This window comes from Scomber japonicus, chromosome 11, assembly GCF_027409825.1.
Source record: "Scomber japonicus isolate fScoJap1 chromosome 11, fScoJap1.pri, whole genome shotgun sequence".
Lineage (NCBI taxonomy): Eukaryota > Metazoa > Chordata > Actinopteri > Scombriformes > Scombridae > Scomber > Scomber japonicus.
This window is the reverse complement of record NC_070588.1, coordinates 7,717,080-7,736,731: the sequence shown is the minus strand read 5'-3', so window position 1 is coordinate 7,736,731 and position 19,652 is coordinate 7,717,080. Positions and strand designations below refer to the sequence as shown.

Genomic DNA, 19,652 nt, shown 5'->3' with positions numbered 1-19,652 from the left:
TGGTCATTCCATCAACACATCTATCAAATAAAACCTACAGGTGAAATGCATCTCTCACCTTCTAACGTGCATTACATTTCAAACAGGTAACAATGAGTGATCAAGCTGTCATTGAGGGACAGGAAGTCACCATGTCTGTCCGAATAAGTGGACAACCCAAACCCATGCTGTATTGGTAGGTCCCCTCACTTCATCAAACTATGTAGACTCATAGCTTGCATGGGACATGGAAAAGGCTTTCTGGGTATCATAAACTATGAGCAAGCTTGCTTGATTGCATAGTTGTTTTTCTGGAGCACGCTGCTTTGATGTATCTGTTAAAGGAAGTGGAAGTGCAAAGTTTATTGAGCGTGCCCATTTCCCCATTTACCACAAAGCTCATATATGCCCAGAGACACAAATGCCTGGTTAGACTGATCAGCTCTTAGGCAACGTCTAAATTTCACATGCAATGTTGAGTTTGTCAACAAGTACAGCCATATCTGACTGCACTTCCTCAAAAGGGTCAGGTCCTTCAGGTTTACAGAACACTTCTTCATATGTTCTATGAGACAGTAATAGTTGATTGTTGTTGTATTGAGGACAATAGCTTCAAAAGAGAAGGGTGACAATATCAAAAATGTCATATTTTCAATAAATCCCATGAAAAGCTCAAACCATCACTCTCACCAAATGTGTATTAATTCATGTCTGAAATAGCCCCCAAAATACTCTATATACTCCTGTTTGGAGTTACTTTCAATTCCTTTATTTATTTATTTATTTATTTTTAACAAACCACATTTATTCCCCTTTTTCACAGAGTTATATCATCAGTAGAAGACATTGGGTCGGAGGTTGAGTGTCATAGACGAACTAACACATTGTTGGTTTTAGTCTTTTCATGGGATTTGCTGGTGATGAGAGAAACACAGAATAATACCAGCCTTACACTTTAGTACAGGAGACAATGATAAGCTGAATCATTTTGTCTGGAGTTAGTCATGAGTCCTAAGACAATAGCAGAAAAGAGAATGCACTACATAATATTGTCAGTCTTGGACAATCCACCCCCTTCATAACTCAGCCAGAAAAGCTTGATATTGAAAAACTGTTCATTTGATCAGCCTTCATTGCATAAATAATATTCATATGATTCATGTTGGCCTTTAATTCTACTCTTTTTTGTAGGCTGAGGGACAGAGTTACGGTAAAAACAGGCCCACGTCACATTGTCCGTGAGACAGAAGAGGGCACTTTTGAAATGACCATCAAGTCAGCAGTGAAAGCAGACTCTGGGATATACACCTGTAAGATCATTAATGAGTATGGGACAAAGCAGTGCGAAGGGAAGCTGGAGGTAAAAGGTATGCTCTGTTGTCCTTCTTTTGTTTGAGAATATACAAATCCATATTTGACTCATTCTTTTGTTGATAATTTGCTACATTATGACTCAGTTTTACCATCTGACTTGTTGTTACTCAGCATTTCCAACATTGATGCCATAAGTGAATAAACCTTCCATGTATCACTTAACAACACCCTCAAGGACATTTTTTTAATTTTCTCCCAGTACCACCAGTTGAGCCAGGTCTGGCTGTCATCCGCCCTGTCAAGGACATCACTGCCAATGCTGGAGAGACCGTTTTGTTTGAGTGTCAAGTCATTGGACCGAAGGACACCGATGTAGACTGGCTTGCAGATGGGAAATTGATCCAGCCGGCATTACTCAACTGTAAGATGCACTTTGATGGAAGAAAGTGCCGGTTGCTGCTCAACTCAGTACATGAGGATGATAGTGGGACATACACGTGTAAGCTCAGCACAGCTAAAGGTATCTCTCACTCTGGGTACACCAGCATGTTGTTTGAACCATAAAACACAGTATTTACATACAATGAATACAAATATCTAAAATTAAAATTGTGTTACTAATTGTCCTGTCTCTGCCTCTGCTGTGTCTCAATGATATTCTTTGCACTTCAGAGGAAGTGACTTCATGTGGCAAACTCAAAGTCATCCCCTCCATTGATCCTCTCTTCACTCGTAAGCTGGATGTTCTGGAAGTGATTGAGGGGCGTAATGCTCGATTCGACTGCAAAGTCAGTGGAACGCCATCTCCTAAAGTCATCTGGAGCCACTTTGGTAGGATTGTGCAACTCTCAATTGGCTATTCTAAAAAATGATTTAAAAAATGGGTGACTGAACACATTTATATTTCTCATCTTTTTTGAGATTTTCTGTTGAGTTTATGATTTATACAACACTTTGTCTGATGTATTAATATAGACTTTCTTTCTCAATAGACCATCAGCTCACAGAAAGTGAGGACGTTCGTATTCTGCAGGAGGGCGGCCGCCATTCTCTGATCATCTCTCATGTGACCAATGATGATGAGGGTTTCTATACTGTCATAGCCCGTAACAGTCATGGCGATGCAGAGACCTCTGCTGAACTTTACATACAGGAACCACGGCCAGCCATCTCCTCACAGATGTAGGAGCATATTATTTCTCTTTTCTGTCTACTTGTGGACTTTTCAAGATTATTGATTAAAAAAAAAGTTTTTCCTACTCTGTGTCACCGATCACTGTCTTTACTTGTCCTTTAGGGCTAAACTAGAGAAGATGCCATCAATCCCAGAGGAGCCAGAGGTCCCAGAGAATGAGGTGGAGCGTTTCACCATGCCTGACTTCATCAAACCTCTTTATGACCTGGATGTGATTGAGGGAAAGGAAGCTGTGCTCAAATGTAAAGTGGCTGGATTCCCATACCCCACCATTGTCTGGTTCCATAATGGCAAAAGGATTGATAGCACTGAGGACAGAAAGATGACACAATGTAAGTGTTTAAAATTGTATTAAAATTGACCCAGTATTCAACCCTAAAACTCTAGTCTTAACAAAGCAACTAGGCCCTGGGTAGTTTATTTCAGGTTTAGTAAAAAGAATATTTCAGTAAAACTCAAATACACAAAATAACATTAGAAATTATGTGAAGCATAACTTTTTTTTAAATCAAAAAAATTGCCTTAGTGTAAAGCCATTATTATCAACTCCAACCTAAATGTGGGTTATCTGGCCCAGAGAATGAGACGCTACAGGTTCCTTCTGTACTTGCCTGCATAGGACTTCATCCTTCATCCTGCTCTTTTCACTACTTATTCTCGGTTTCTCTGTAGTGCGAGACGTCCACAACCTGGTGATCCGCTCTGTGCGCCATGCCCACGGTGGTGTCTACAAGAGTGTCATCTCTAACAAAGTAGGAAAGGCTACCTGCTATGCTCATCTCTATGTTACAGGTGATTTTCATTTATTTTACCTCAACATACCTCAACAAAAGCATATTTTTCCTCACATAATTGTCAGAAAAAATTCATGGACCTGGACCTGGACCCTATTTCTATTGTTGTCATTTTCAGATATCCTGCCTGACCCTCCTGATGGGACTCCAGTGATAGAATCAATCACTGGTAAAACCATCACCTTAAGCTGGAAGAAACCCAGGAGGCTAGACCCTTCAATTGGTATGACAGTCAGAATCGAGGAATATATATTTTAGATATGCAACCTCTCTATGTACTGCATATATTAAAAATATACAAATATATTACATATATAACATACAAAATAGTAATAATTTGAATAATATATGTTAAAGAAGGCAAACAGGAATTATTTTGTTATTTTATTACTTGAGGGTGGTTGCTGATCGACTGTATTTGTGCCAGCAAGAAATATATCTAACTATTTTCATAAATCTGGGCCTACTTATGGCAGGGGCATATTTGTGATACACTAGACCATTTGGATAACATTTTGATTAATTTACAAAGAATAGGATTAAACATGGATCATATGTGTAAAAGCCAATACTCAATATTACGATCTCCAGACAGAACAATATTATAAGCTTGTAAATTGTTATTGTTTTTAAGGACAAAATAAGGAAGTTTCAACATTGTGGTGTAGCATTATGCAACAAAACCTTTTAATTTCAGAGCCAAGTTCCTTGATGTATGCCATTCAACAACAAGCCCTGGGCTCCATCCAGTGGACCATCATAGCTTCTGGCCTTAAGGAGACCATTTACACCATCACCACCCTCTCCAAAAGTGTGCGCTATGCTTTCAGAGTTCTGACCATCACCTCCAAAGCCTTTAGCAAGCCCTCAATTGCCACTGACCCAGTGCAGCTCCTCGACCGAGGTACATTCAGGTTTTTTTTAGTTTCTATCCACTCATCTGTGTGTACTACTGGCTCATTAAATATAATTTGTGTGTGCATTTTCATTTTAAAGGTCCCTATCTTCAGGAGGCTCCAGTGATAACTGATAAGCCAGACATTGTGTTTGTGATGGAAAACCAGTCGGTCACCATCCCGATCACACTTAATCATGTCAACGCTGCCGTCATGTGGAAAAGGTATCTGTTTCCTTGTTGCAGTTTCTGTACATGTCCCTTTACTTTTTAGAAAATGAATTTCTCAAGAAAATATAAATAAATAAAAACAATAAATATCTATCTATCCAATACTGTATACCAAAACTACAAAGAAAACAGACATTTTGCATGAATGCATTTGATTTATACTTGCATTTTCATCCAGCATTTACAACATATCTATCCAATATACTGTATACAATAATTATGTTAATTTTATTCTAACTAAATTAAAAATATATTTATATGTTGTTAAAAGTTGCCAATCATTTTAGCATTGTTATGGCATTTTCGTATTTCACCCAATATCATTTTCAATATGAAATCAACAATTTGTTAGTTAGTGTGGGATCTGATGGTAAAGTTGTCAACCTTGTAGATTCCTTTTCTCTTCATATATCTCATAGGATAGACAGAGTGTAGATATGCTGACAAAAGTTCACTGTAATAACTCTTTCAGTACAACCAGCAGTTTAATTCTAAGTGATTACAGAGCGGAAACATGAAAATGGTCTATTATAGTGACCTGACTTACACTTACATGCCAAATAAAACCACTGACAGTCCACTGCTCTGTTACCTGTAATGAACCCTGATTTAAATAGAAACACTTTTCCCCAGGAGGGGAGTTGTTCTAGCCAGCAGGCCAGGCCAGTACGAGATGACAATGCCAGATGATGACCAGCACATGCTGAAGATGGTAAAAGTGAGGAGTGCTGACAGTGGAGAGATGACATTTCTGGCCTCCAACAAGTATGGCAGCGACAGCTGTACCTTTAATGTGGAGATGGCAGGTACGCAGCACCACAATCCTTCCATTTATCGACTAATCTATAAATCTATTGATTGATCTTATTATCTAATGTAACTCTGTCCACAGCGCCACCAACATTTGAAACCATAATGGAGGATTTGGACGTTTGCGCTGGGGAGACTCCTCGCTTTGCTGTGGTTGTGGAAGGAAAACCCATTCCTGACATCCTCTGGTTCAAGGTTTTTATCCATATTTAACAGTTTATCTTAAGGAATCTCTAAGTCATTTAATGAGTTTGAATGACTTACATTTCTCTGAGTGTAATCACAAGTAAAGGATAAAGTATTCAAAATGAAATGTGAATTTACCAAAAAAAAACCAAAACCAAAAACTGAAATTAAAAATAAATCATAGCAGAGCCATCGCTGAAACTCACTATACTTACTTTCAGAATGATACCCTGCTGTCCGAGAGCAGTCATTTCACATTTGTGTATGACGATAATGAATGTTCCTTGGTGATCCTCAACGCTTGTTCGGAGGACTCTGGGGTGTACACCTGCACTGCTAGGAACTTGGCTGGATCTGTGTCCTGTAAAGCTGAACTCACAGTTCACGAAGGTAAGGAGTTAATCCATCAGAGCCATAAAAAATATATTAAACCCTTGATAGCTTAAAATGTATTAGTTCTAATAATAAAATTACCGATTAATGTAGCTAAACGCATGGCGGATCCAATGGAAGATGAGGAGACTATTCTAAGGAAAATGCGCAGACTAACTGACCACTATGACATCCACAAGGAAATTGGAAGGTAAGTAATTTTTTATATATTTAAAATCTCATACTTTTATACAATGTAGTGCTACTGTATAGAAGCTCTGCCTGCACTGGAACCAGTTATACTGAATTATCTAAATAAGGCTGTATTTCTTGTCTGAACAGTAATATAGCTGTTTTGTGTGGGCTTAGAATTAACCTGGATTTTTAGTTATATACTGTATGAAATTGTTTTGTGTTTCAGAGGTGCATTTTCCTATGTGAAACGTGTGACCCAAAAGGCAGGCAAAATGGAGTATGCTGCAAAGTTTATCTCCACACAAGCCAAGAAGAAGGCCTCCGCAGTTAGAGAGATGAAGCTGCTCTCCAAGATGGATCATGAGAGAGTACTTTTCTTTCATGATGCCTTTGAGAAAAAGAATGCAGTCATCATTGTCACTGAACTGTATCCTTATTACAATAAAAACATAAAGTTTGTGAGAGTATATACTTTGCAAAGTGAGTTGAAAGAAGAATACTGATATGATATGAGTAAGATGATACTGTAATTGTACATATTGTGTTGCATCTATGTAAAATTCATCTAAAGTCCCAGAGAGATTAGCCTTAATTAATCTGCAAAGATGCCACGAGGAGCTTCTTGATAGATTTGCACGGAAATCTACATTCATGGAGTCTGATGTAAGTCCCATATTTTGTGACTGCCCAGCAAATCTTAACCAGTGCTTCAATATTAGTTTCAATTTCATTATCAATATTATGTTAATTATTTGTTTAAGAGCAATATTGATACTTTTATGTTTTGGAACACCAGGTACGTTCAAGCATAAGACAGTTGCTTGAGGGAGTGGACTACCTTCACCACAATGACATTATACACCTGGATATTAAGGTAGATATTCCATGAATCCTCATTGCATCATCTTATTTTAAATTCAAAAGCCTTTGTGTTGGAAAGAAAACAAACACTCTAGTATAAGTGATGGACCCTGAACAGGATTTGGATGTTGTTTTCTTTCTGAGTTAATTATGTTTTATCCCACACACCTGAATTTTACGTTTGTAAGAACTTGCAACCTGGGGATAAAACATTTTTTTTTCGTAACACAAAAACTAATTTTCATGCTCTTCCCTCAGCCTGAGAACATCCTCATGGCAGACCCACATGGAGATCAGATCAGAATCTGTGACTTCGGCAATGCAGTGGAGATCACACCTGATGAGGCTCAATACTGCAAATATGGCACACCTGAATTTGTTGCACCAGAAATCGTCAATCAGACCCCTGTGTCAAAAGCAACAGATATCTGGTATCTCTGACATTTACAACAAAATATTTTGTTTTAGGATTTTTTTTTGTCCTGATATTGTTAACACACCACTCTCTTCTAATATTCATCTTTCCTTTCCTAGGTCTATTGGAGTTATTGCATATCTATGGTGAGTCAAATTTAGTTTGTAGTAAATATGTTCTGGTCTACCCATGGGGTTGTCATTAAATTTGTGTTGTTTCTGTTATTAGTCTGACAGGCGTTTCTCCATTTGCTGGGGAAAATGACCGCAGTTCTGTACTGAACATCAGAAACTATAATGTGGCCTTCGAGGAGCGCATGTTTGCTGACCTTTGTCGAGAAGCTAAAGGTTTCATCATAAAACTGCTGGTGGCAGACAGGCTGTGAGTAACTCCATGTGATCTCTGTTGTTTTTTTTGTTGTTGTTTTGTTTTTTTACAATTTTATAAAATGTATGATAGCAAATGTAGTAGGTCTAACAGCACACACCCTGTGTTTCTTGAACGCAATATTAGACTATACCAAACAGATTATGTAGGTAAAGGGGATATATCAAACTGAGCAAACTGGTGAGAAATCTTGGTCCAATAAATGTTATCAGTAAACTCAAGATAATGTGTTAAAACATCAAAATACAAACTAACTTTATGTCTACTAACAATAAGATGATGACCTGACATATGCACTGCTTGTCATTTTTTAAATATAATTTTCATTTAATAATTCCCAATGTTATTTAATATTCAATATAAGTTTTCATTCAGCATTCTTAAATTTCCACATTTTCCTTCAATATTCAGAGGATTTTACTCAGTATGTCAAGATGATTTTTTATTTAGTGTCTGCGTTCTTTTTCATGTAATATTTTCTGGTTTCTCTTCAATTTCAATATTTTCAGAAATTTGTTTGATATTCATTCCATAAATCACCTTTCACATATCACTTTTTTAAGTTTTTATATCACTTGTTAATCGTTAGAGCTGTTTAAACCAATCCAAAAAAATGTATCACTGTCAGAAAAGTCAACACAATCACAGTTACCTCTGTGCCATTTATAATCATTCACAGCAAATGTGCAAAGAAGAGAAAACTGAAATATCTCTATCTGTTTTTTAGGAGACCTGATACTCAAGAATGTCTGCGACATCCCTGGTTCAAGGTAAGACTAGGCCAGTGGCACTGGTTACAGCAAAAGTAAATGATCCACAACAACTTAAAAAGAGCAACATCCATTTCCCAATTCATTCTAATTTCGTTTCTATTTAATCTCTGTTTATTGTACAGATCCTAAGCAAGGGGACAGCTATAAGTACAGAGGCCCTGAAGAAATTTGTGTCTCGTAGAAAATGGCAGGTGAGGGATGTTGTATTGTCTCATTCTGCATTTTTACATTGCTCCACACTCAAAAATTATCAAATTATCTTAATTGTTTTGCTTACTGTGTCATTTTCCCCTTTTTTAGCGCTCTCTGATCAACTATAAATCAAAAATGGTCATGAGGTCTATACCTGAGCTACTGAATGATTCCTCCAATCATATCTCCATCGCCGTCCCTAAGCACCTTAAAGAGGGTTCACCTTTGCCATCATCGTCCTCAGATTCTGATGAAGACATTGATGAACTACCTTTTATTCCAATGCCACTTAACATGGAATTCTCTGGATCGAGAAAGTCACTAAATGACATCCAGACCACTGAGAAGGAGCCAGAGAAGCAGAATGGAACAAGTAAATGGTCTGGGTCCCCTGTTCAAGCCCAGGAAGCAATGGAGCGTAGCCCTAAAGAAATGGATAAAGGAGGGGTTGAGTCAACAGGAAAAAGCCGCCAGCGGAAAAGAGCATCACAAGACAATAACACCGGTTCCTCAGATGAGGACACACCTGCTGAATTACCGCAAAAGTCAGAAAAGTCTAGAAAACCTCTGCGAAGGGGTTCTAGCATGGAGTCAGACAAGCCAGAGGGTGGACGACGAAGAGGAGAGCTAAGACGAGGGGGCTCAGCTGACAGTGCATTGCTGCTCCGGATTACACCTGAGGAAGGAGCTGGAGAGGCAAACCCAGAGGATGGCAGGAGAGTTCTCAAGAAAGCTGTCTCTATGGAACTACCAAGGAGGAGCACCAGCCCAGGAACTGCCAAGATGAGTCAAGAAGATTATGCTCTTAAGCTGGAGATGATGAGACAGCGACTACTTCGTGGTGGCTCTGCGGACAACAAGATGAGTGGACTGAGAGGACCTCTGTTGGAAACATTAGGAATGGGAGATGAAAAATTAGCAATATCCTCAGATCGGTATTCTCGTACTGCCCGTATAGGCCCACCTCCACTAATTAGAGCTTCATCCACTGAATCCCCAAGGGACGAAGATCCTAAACCCAAAGTTCTGCGCAAAAGTCAGTCTTTCAGTCAAGGTGATTCAGAGCCTATACCTTTACACAGACGGTCAGGAGCTCCTCTGGAGATTCCTCTGGCACAGGTAGAAGAGAGAAGACTTAAGGAAGCAATATCCATGTCATCTCTCACTGAACAAACCAAGCTAGACTCCCGTCCAGTGACGCCTAGGGTCCCTTCTCCAAAACCGCCAACTCCAGAGTCTGTTGTGCAAGAGAGTCCCACCAAAACAGAAAGTGAGGAGTCATTCATGGAGAGAGAGACAAAGCCTGATGAAACTATAAATGAAAAGATGGATGGGCTGACTACAGATAGTAATTTTGATGAGAGATCGAGCACGAGTGGGTTCTCTGAGAAAGACATGAGCATATCAGAAGAACCAATGAATGAGTCAGAGTATATGGGCCAAAGAGTTCCTACTCCCCCTCTTGTGGTCCCAAGCTCTAGAGAAGAGAAAATGGAAGAAGAAGTAGAGGTGAAAGAGCAAGAAGAAAAAGAGGAGATGATGAAAGAAGAAGAGGAAAGAATTGACAGTGTTGATGAGTCAAGTACTAAAGAAAATGTAGACGTTCCTGAAGAAAAGGTAGAAGAGAAGGTAAATGTGCCTTCTAAATCTTCTGAGATGATAATAACCTCAAGCTCAATTATGGTGAGACCAACACAAGAATATAACTTCGCTCCAGCAAATGTTGTGACAACTTCTGCAGCACCATCGCTTCCTGCTCGAGTTGTTCTTCCAGACGGTAGCACTTCAGCATATGCTAGTATTATGCAGACCATCATGGTCCCTGCACTTCATCCCCTTGATGACCCACCTTTAGGCCCCTCTACACCTATTACGGTTCCAGTCACCTCACCATCTTCAATATCAACTGAAATAGTTGTACCCACATCATCACCTTCCAGCATACCTTTTGCTTTACCTAGTCCATCAAAGCCAGTCATCTTGGCAACCACTGAGCACCCTGCTGTGTACTCAAGGGTAGCATCACCAGAAATGATGACAAAAGAGCCCACTCCACCAAAGACTACCACACATTCCTCCTCCCAGCAAGAACTGTCAGCAGGAGCTGCCATTCGGGACATATCCTCTGAAGAGGTCTTTGAGGCCCGGTTCAAAAAACGTGAGTCTTCCCTTACAAGAAGCCTAAAATTTCTGTCCCGGTCTAAGAATGAGGACAAACCACAAGCAACCGTATTAGACCCTACAGAGTCTGGTGAGGAGATATACAGACACGGGCCAATAGGTGCACCATTGGAACTAGCAGCAAGGAGGCTTGAGGAGAGGTCAAAGTCAGTTCAGGATCTTCGTGAAGCTCAAAAGGACCAAGGCTTTATGAAAAGGCTCTCTATGCGCCTGAAGAGAACTCCATCAACTGAGCGCAAAGAGGAAATGACCAAAGAAGAGGACTCAGCTCCCTCAAGACGTAGGCTTTCTTGGACTCTTGGTCGAAGAGGATCACAGGAGAGGAAGGAGGTAGAGACGACGCACATGGATGGCGGAGGAGATACCTTGGCGGAACAAGATGAGAAGGAGATTAAGAAGCCTAACGAATCCCCAGTCTTGACAATGCGCCGGAAGATTGAGTCAACAGTAGCTGGCATCTCCACTAGGATTCGTAGCTTCTCAGAGGAAAGGAGAGCATCATCAGAAGACAAGGAGTCAAAGAGGACACCCATTCTCTCCATGCTTCGTCGTGCAACATCAGAGAGCCGTGCAACGAAGGTTCCCAGTATTCCTCAGAACCAGCTGGCATCTCAGGCTAGTAATGGTGCCTCCTCAGAGTCTATCGACTCTATGTCCAGCCTAAAGTCAGACACATCAAAGGGTATGAGGCAATAACTTCTTCAACTTATTGAAAACTCTACTTCACGTTCATTAATAGTGCTGTTAATTACACTTTTGTGATAGACAGATTCATCGTTTATTTATTTATTTTTTAAATCTTGGACAGGTGTTGAGGTTGAGCGAAGATCCCGCTGGGATCGATGGGGCCTGACCAGAGGGAGGCGAGACAAGACGGTATCACAGCCTGATATACCAACAGCAATCTCCAGAGATAATAGTTCCTTACGTACACGCCAGTACTCCAAACTGGCTTCTGGTAAGCTGGACCTGAGTGTTACATTAATTAGAATTAATTAGAAAGGTAATTATTTCTTAAAGTTGTCATTTGGAGTAAACAACCAAAACACATATTAAGTTCCAGGCTTTCTCACTAAAACTCATTGTGTGTATCACTGAGATTCCTCATAGCACATTAAATATAAATGCAGTGTTTTTAATAATTTTAAGTCCTGCATGTTTTACATGAATAGTTGGCTAGCTAACAGTCTTCTTCTTCCTTTCTTTTGTTGGCACATTGCTACATTTCTTTACTTATAACCACCACTATCTATTAATCAGTGAAATAGTTTGAAACTGGTAGTCTAACCCTAATCCTTTCTTAAATATTTTATGTTACATAGTTTAAAAGCAATAACACATAGATTGTATGTCAGTGAAAACTATAACATTTAATTACATGGTCTTGTATATCCCATAGAGTATACCTCTCTACACAATAACATATAATTTTTACATTGGCATAACAAAAGAGTAGGAGTAAGAGTAGGAACAACACAAGAACAGAGGTTCTATCCTGTCCAGTTCCAGTTCCAGTGATTCTTAACCATCACTGGGTACAGTAATTTATGACTTTAAAATTGACTTGTCAATATAAAGTATGGATATGATTTAAGAGGTCTTATGTCTTTGCCTGCCAGATTTCGCTCCAGTGTTCCACATCAAGCTGAGAGATCATGTTCTGCTCGAGGGGGACCCAGTCACACTCAGCTGTCTACCAGCAGGCAGCCCCCACCCAAAAATCAGCTGGATGAAAGGTAAGATCCCAACTGTAGATAAAGGAGAATTACCTAATGATGGCATTATAGATGGATGGCCAGAGTTACTTAACTTTACATGTCTTATCTCCGAACAAAAGATAATTTTTATGCATGAATGTTTTCTACAGATAAGAAGCCCCTGGAGATCGATGCCAGGATGAACAATATTTCCTGCCCCGATGGCCGACAGCTATTGATGATCATGCAGACCACCAAAAAGGATGCAGGGGTCTATGAATGTGTCGCAACAAACCCCCTGGCCGCTGTGTCCAGCTCTTGCACTATCTCACTTGCTCGTAAGGCCAGATACATACTTCACTACATCGCTGACTAGTAACAGTAGTATTGGATCATTTATGGATATATGATTAGATATAATTGATAGATATGATTTGTTTTTCTAGGTCTGCCCAATCGTCCCGGGACGCCTGAAATCCCTCAGAAGTATAACAACACAGCCTTGGTGGTGTGGAGACCCTCAGACAACATGGCCCCCTGTACATACTCTCTGGAGAGGAAAGCAGAGGGTCAGTATTTCATAACAATGATTGTTTCATTGTCAGATTCAGCCTCAAGGATGATTATCAGTCCTTATTGCAGGGCAAGTGCATTGCATTTGTTACGGTTGTCCTTAAAGCTACAGCTAAACAGATGACGAATACATTTATCCCCCAAATCAGACGACATATATGTACAAATACTTGTTGTAGTGCAAAACATCTAAAGTTATGTCAACAGTCAATAAAAAAACTATCTCAAAAGTACCACATAAATAAGGTTGCTATGGTAACGTGTGGGCTATGGCATACAGTGTTGAAGGGGGTGAACTATACATAGTACATAAGACAAAACCTGTGTGCTAGTTCTTCAGTGAAATGTGTTGTGTTTGTATTTAAGATAAACGGGATAAAGGCCAAAATCAGCAAAAGAATCACCTGATTTGTTGATCTTCAGTATACATGTATTTGCCCTTTATAGGCTGAAAAATGATGAGTGGTGAGCTACGTGTTTCAGGTAGATGCTTTTAACAGTCTGAAATATTAATACAGCATAGCGATCTTGTCACACTCAAACCAACATGTAATTGAGTGAAAGTGTCTTTTTGTGCTCAACACTGTGCAGAAGTATCAATATGTCAATAGCCCTAAGAGATTAGACTGGTTTATGAATAGGGAAACAAGGTCTGTGTTTCATTGTGTGTGTGTTTCAGACAGATGTATACAGATACATTTATTTAGCAAAGGCAATAACCTGGTTCACAGCTATAGGATGAAACTAAATTATGTGTAGGTAACACATTTATTTAATTACAATTGTAGCAATTCATATATTTTATTTCCAATAGCTGCTGGCAAGGGCACTTCAAGGAACACCTATTTACTTACCACTGATATTTACTAAGTTTAAGTTTGAGTTTCTTGTAGCTTTAAGTTTTAAACCAATTTCAAAGATAAACACACTTCCAACTAGCAAGAGAGATACTCTGCTGGAATAAGCCATCCTCCATTGTGGCATATACTTTAAAAACCTAGATGTACACTTTCAGTTCAGTTAAAAATGTAATTGCATTTAGATGGTTAAAAACTGTCTCCTAATAATACTGTGAAATGTCTCTGGCAATGACAGGGATATAACTTTTTTTTTTTCTCTCCAGGGGACACCAACTGGCTGATTGTGGCGACAGGGGTTGCAGACTGTTATTACAATGTGGTTGACCTGCCAGCAGGGGGCTCCTTCAGGTTCAGGGTGGCTTGTGTCAACAAAGCTGGCCAAGGCCCCTACAGCAACCTCTCAGGAGTAGTAAGCATGGAGGCTTTAGGTATGTATTAACTCAGATCAAATCAAGTGGAGCAGTCAAATATACATTAAGGTGTTTCTTTGGTAAACCCACCAAATTGATTTATTTCTTTAAAAATATAAATATTCATAAGATTAAGCTGTATAGTTGGTTTTATTTTGTCATACTAAGGACAGGTTGTTATGTTTTTCTGTGTATGCTGATGATATATTTAACCTGTGTTTAACCTCATTGGACAGCATGTTAAAAATGACACGTCTTACCTTGCATCTATTGATTTCATCATATATCAAATCCCATTTTTGAGATGTATCCTCCCTCTCCTTGTCTCTCATCAGAACCAGCTAAATCTAGTGCTACTGTGGTGGTCAGGACTGTTCCTGCCACCTCTCCTCCACCCCCTGTTGTGATGATGTCATCCATGAAAGTGCCTCCCATTAAACCACCTCCAATTAAATCCACGACACTGACACCTGCCCAACCTGTACCACCCTCAACTTCAGCTCCTTCTCCATCTATGGCTAAATCTGCTTCTCCAATAACCATCAAATCTACTGTGCAAGTTGATGCTAGCCGTCCTGCTGCAACACCGCCCGTTAGTACAGCTGCTCCTAAACCAGCTCCAGTTCAAACCACCACAACTATCCAAACCACACCAGCCAAAGCCAAGACCACACTTAGCATCAGCGTAAGCAAACCCCAAACAAAGCTGGCGGTGCCCCCTGCTGTCCCGCCCAAACCTAAGAGTCCTATAAGCGCAGTCCCCCCAATGACCAACACCCCTCCCTCTCCTGTACCACAAACTGCCCCTGCCATAGGTAAACCTATTTCATCTGTGCCGATGTACCGTGTTACGCCGCCCGCTCAATCTGGTGCCACTCCGACAACCAGCACCCCGACTGTCACTCCGACAATAATCTCCCCACCTGTTGTGGTGGTGCAGAGCTTGACACCTGTGGTACAGGCAGGGGACAGTCGCGCTACCCCATCAGGACGGGTTACCCCATCAGGACGGGCCACACCTTTGGGACGCAGGACGCCACTGGGGAAGCCTGGAGAGGGATCTCTCCGCCAAGGAGTTCCCCAGAAACCTTATACGTTCATGGATGAGAAAGCAAGGTATTAACCTATGTACAAACCAATGAAGCAAAACTAACTGAACTGAGAACGTGGCAACTACATGTCTAAAAACAAGACTTTTAAGTGTTCTGGTACTTTCTGAGAATATAGTAAGGCTTTGTAAAAAATAAATTTGCATTGTGAAGCAAAGAAAACTTGGTTCAGAATTTTCAAGAAATGTTCATAAATGTTCATGTATTTGGAAATTTTAACCACAAATCAAAGCATTTGATATATTCAAGGTTTTAAATCAGTTGCTCTAAATGAATTTATGACTCTCATTCTTCATGACACAGGGGTCGTTTTGGTGTGATCCGCGAGTGTCGGGAGAACGCCACAGGCAACCTCTTCATGGCCAAAATTGTTCCATATGAGGGCGACAACAAGCAATCAGTGCTGCAGGAATATGACATCCTCAAGTCACTTCATCATGACAGGGTCATGGCTCTGCATGAAGCTTATGTCACGCCACGCTACTTAGTTCTTATCTCTGAGTACTGCAGTGGGAAGGAGCTGCTCTACAGCCTCATAGACAGGTGAAGCCTAATAGCTGTGCTTGTAGTGTGAAATTGGTTGCTTGTCTGATATGAAAGCATTACTTTCCTGTTATATTAAATAAGTAGATACACTTTTTTTATTACATGTGCAAATTATTTAGAAATGCATCAATGAGCAACTGCCTAACATGTTGTCTGTCAGGTATCGTTACTCAGAGGACGACGTGGTGACCTATATCGTGCAGATCCTCCAGGGGTTGGACTACCTCCACACTCGGCGCATTCTCCACCTGGACATCAAGCCAGAGAACGTCATCGTCACCTACATGAATGTCGTCAAGATCATTGACTTTGGCAGCGCTCAAAGCTTCAACCCTCTCTTCCTCAAACAGTTCAGCCCTCCTATTGGAACACTGGAGTACATGTGTAAGAGTCCTATTTTTCACAGATCTCAGGGAATCTAAAATTAAAGCTGCAATATTTGTATATTAAAAATTGATCTGATTACTTGTGATGAGAAAGAAGTTGCTCGTAGTCACAAAGCGAAAATTACCATTCAAGCTCTACGGGGTATTTTACTGCCTTTCCTTTTGAGCTCATTATTTTGGTTTTAAGGCCCCAAGCTTTACTATTATGATTCAGTCTCACCAATGCTGTCATCAGCATTGTTGTAAGTTACTGCAGGCAGCTGTTTTCATTAAAAATATATAAACCCAGCATCAAACAACAGACAGAGTGAAGTTGACTAGCTGATGATCGTAGTGGAACATTTTAGCAGCTAAGAGTGAATATTGGACTTATACTTGACAAATGGTCAGAAACACAACTCCAAATTATTATTGAATGTTTTAATTGTTGATGTCTTTACTATTTGTTTTACTAAGGAAGTCACATTTAGATCAAGATCCGAGATCTATTTTACATGAGAGAAATTTGGGACAAAGCACATACACACATATCATGACCATGTTGACATATCACGACGATGTTCACACAAAGTGGAAATTGCGTACACACTGGTGTAAACAATAAGAAAAATATAGTCATTTTAAATATCAGTCTCTCAGAGAAGTGAATAGCCCTAACATTAAGTTATGCTTCACTTTATTCCAGTTGTGAGGTGTATAGTAAGGAAAACTGCTCTTGAAAAACAGTATTGCAGTTATTTTGTGCATCAGGGTGGTAAAAAAAAGTGTATTATGATTTGTACTGTATTCATTTATTAGGGAAAAGGTGAAAAATACAATTGAAATATAAAGTAAAATTGAATATAAGCTATAAAAACGTACTTTGTTGAGTTTGATTATTTGATTATTACTTTGGTGATATTGATACTGATCTTCTGTAATTAGTGTTGGTGTGGACTGTTTACGTAACTGTTGTAAGTGGGCGTGCACTGGCTCTGACAACAAAAGAGGATTATAAACTAGCAAAAACTGCATTCACACAGTCATTTCAAAAAGCTACACAGACCCCATCAAGTTATTACATGTACATGTACAGTATCAGAGACAGATGTAATTAAAGCTCTGTGTAAAATAATGAAGGCTGTACTTTTTTTTTCCTTTCCTCCCCTAACAGCTCCAGAGATGTTGAAAGGGGATGTGGTGGGGGCTCCAGCTGACATCTGGAGTGTGGGCGTACTGACTTTTATCATGTGAGTACTGCTTTCGCAGCTTCCACCCAGCAAGTCCTCCTTAAATAGAAATGTAATTGTGTGTTTGTATATGAAACTGAGTTTATTATGTAAGATTTGTCTGCTGCATTTGGAAAGATTTCAAATCTTTATATAAATAAAAAAAATTACATAATGTCATCTTGCTGTTGTCTGAGCAATAAAAAAGTTTGTAGTTTTTAAAAGTATTCAATCATAACTGATGAAATGATCAATCTTGAATTTTAGTGTGTATGATGCATGTTTGTGAAAACTTCCTCCTTATTTTCCAGGTTGAGTGGTAGATCGCCTTTCCTGGAAATTGATCCTCAGCAGACTGAAGCCAGGATCCAGGCGGCAAAGTTCGACCTCTCCAAACTCTACCAGAATGTGTCCCAAAGTGCCTCTCTGTTTCTTAAAAAGATCCTCTGTAGCTACCCTTGGTAAGCTGAACTGAAGTCCCGTGTGTAACCTGTTGAGAACTCATTTTACAGAAAAAAAACTACTTACAAATATTGCTGCATGTTTAAAAAATAAAATCTCAGTCTAATGTATTACTATCTTGTTTTCACCAGGGCCCGTCCCTCCATTAAGGACTGCTTCAATAATTCCTGGCTTCAAGATGCCTACCTGATGCGCCTCCGTAGGCAGACTCTCACCTTTACAACCACTTGTCTCAAGGAATTTTTGGCCGAACAGCAACGCAGGCGCGAGGCGACGGCCACCAAGCACAAAGTTCTCCTGCGGTCCTACCAGAGCTCACCGCAAAGCCCAAATGTGCCAACTTCACCTGCAACACATGTCACTCAGTGAAAACAGGCTTCCAAACATCAGTTGGCAGGACTTAAAGAAGCGAGGATCCACAGAGCGAGACCAGACTTTGGGTCGTGAGGTGGACTAACCACTTCACGACTGAGCTGTTGAACTTTGGTTGGTAGAAGACAAAAAAAAAATCCAGTAACCAGCAGTGGCTGTGATCTACAGAGACATTACTTCTTTTCCTTTCTGGAAAAGAAGATTAAATAAATACTTTCACATCTGAAGAAACTCTTACACAGTTACAAGAGCCTGAATTTTTTTATATGGTGGACCTTGTTCTTACTGTACAAGGCAGGATGTTTATCTTGAAGTTAGTACCTCAAGGTTTGTAACTTTGGATACATTTTTGGATGAATGACTTCCTTTCTTACCGTAAACTCTACATTGATTAGTGGGGACATTGTTGTAAGACACCATGAAAGGCGAGTTTTGACGTTAGAAAACATTGTTTCATTTAAGAAAAGTACAACTGACTAATGAGATCCTAAAATAACGAATGCTCAATTAGCACAATTTCCAAACAAGGAGTATTCAAAAGATTGATGCCTTTGCCATAGCAACACCTCTACTATCTCAGTCCATCTCTTATTCAAATGTTTTCTGACCAGCCAAATGACCAGAATTTCATTTTATGATGTCTAATTCTGTATAAATCTTTGATTAAGGATGACCTACAATGCTAAATATTGTTATCCGTAAACTTAATCTATAACTTAAGTGTAACTTGTGCTACCTGAGTTTTTATACTGCTGTAGCACCTTAATGATTGTCAAGATTGTAGCAGTTTTAGAAAGGACTTCATTTGGAGTTTTTAAAATGTACAGTTTATTGAGTTCAGACAATGAATTGGTGGATTATCTACAAGGGCTAATAGAATAGGACTCTTTAATCGAGCAAATTTCTCCCATAATGTCATTAAATGGAAGAGTAATGATCCTCACATCCTCAAAAGCAGAATTAACTTTTTTAATTTCATATAAAACCATCATCCATGAGCTTCCAGCCAAAGTTATGATGTTACGGACAGTATTAGTGGCTCCTTACAGACTGCCAGGCATTGGTTCCTTTATCACATACTGTATAAGCTAACAGCCACCTCCTTGGCTAAACTCTTGCACTCAGCCCGGTGTTAAGAGTCCAGTTTAATCTGTCTACACTCAGCCCTTCAGTTTACCAAAGGTTTACGAGTTTGCTGAGTCAGATTATTCTTTTTATTTATTTTTCTGAAATGACTGTACCATCAGAT

At 39.6% G+C, this 19,652-nt stretch overlaps 1 protein-coding gene across 1 annotated transcript in view; it reads left to right on the top strand.

The window, feature by feature from the left end:
• Positions 1-18,400, top strand: part of spegb (striated muscle enriched protein kinase b) — a 34,151-nt gene extending 15,751 nt beyond the window's left edge. The window contains exons 8-41 of the mRNA XM_053329207.1: positions 87-175; positions 1,171-1,346; positions 1,553-1,813; positions 1,966-2,124; positions 2,286-2,475; positions 2,591-2,820; positions 3,161-3,280; positions 3,401-3,505; positions 3,980-4,186; positions 4,279-4,402; positions 5,042-5,214; positions 5,301-5,413; positions 5,626-5,794; positions 5,891-5,987; positions 6,198-6,398; positions 6,577-6,634; positions 6,768-6,845; positions 7,091-7,263; positions 7,367-7,393; positions 7,476-7,628; positions 8,362-8,404; positions 8,530-8,598; positions 8,708-11,462; positions 11,589-11,738; positions 12,400-12,516; positions 12,648-12,815; positions 12,924-13,046; positions 14,174-14,338; positions 14,656-15,436; positions 15,733-15,972; positions 16,136-16,359; positions 17,515-17,590; positions 17,881-18,030; positions 18,163-18,400. Of these exons, the coding sequence (XP_053185182.1) occupies positions 87-175; positions 1,171-1,346; positions 1,553-1,813; positions 1,966-2,124; positions 2,286-2,475; positions 2,591-2,820; positions 3,161-3,280; positions 3,401-3,505; positions 3,980-4,186; positions 4,279-4,402; positions 5,042-5,214; positions 5,301-5,413; positions 5,626-5,794; positions 5,891-5,987; positions 6,198-6,398; positions 6,577-6,634; positions 6,768-6,845; positions 7,091-7,263; positions 7,367-7,393; positions 7,476-7,628; positions 8,362-8,404; positions 8,530-8,598; positions 8,708-11,462; positions 11,589-11,738; positions 12,400-12,516; positions 12,648-12,815; positions 12,924-13,046; positions 14,174-14,338; positions 14,656-15,436; positions 15,733-15,972; positions 16,136-16,359; positions 17,515-17,590; positions 17,881-18,030; positions 18,163-18,400 (8,202 nt within the window). The remainder of the gene's footprint in view (positions 1-86; positions 176-1,170; positions 1,347-1,552; positions 1,814-1,965; positions 2,125-2,285; positions 2,476-2,590; positions 2,821-3,160; positions 3,281-3,400; positions 3,506-3,979; positions 4,187-4,278; positions 4,403-5,041; positions 5,215-5,300; positions 5,414-5,625; positions 5,795-5,890; positions 5,988-6,197; positions 6,399-6,576; positions 6,635-6,767; positions 6,846-7,090; positions 7,264-7,366; positions 7,394-7,475; positions 7,629-8,361; positions 8,405-8,529; positions 8,599-8,707; positions 11,463-11,588; positions 11,739-12,399; positions 12,517-12,647; positions 12,816-12,923; positions 13,047-14,173; positions 14,339-14,655; positions 15,437-15,732; positions 15,973-16,135; positions 16,360-17,514; positions 17,591-17,880; positions 18,031-18,162) is intronic.
• The last annotated feature ends 1,252 nt before the right edge of the window (positions 18,401-19,652 follow it).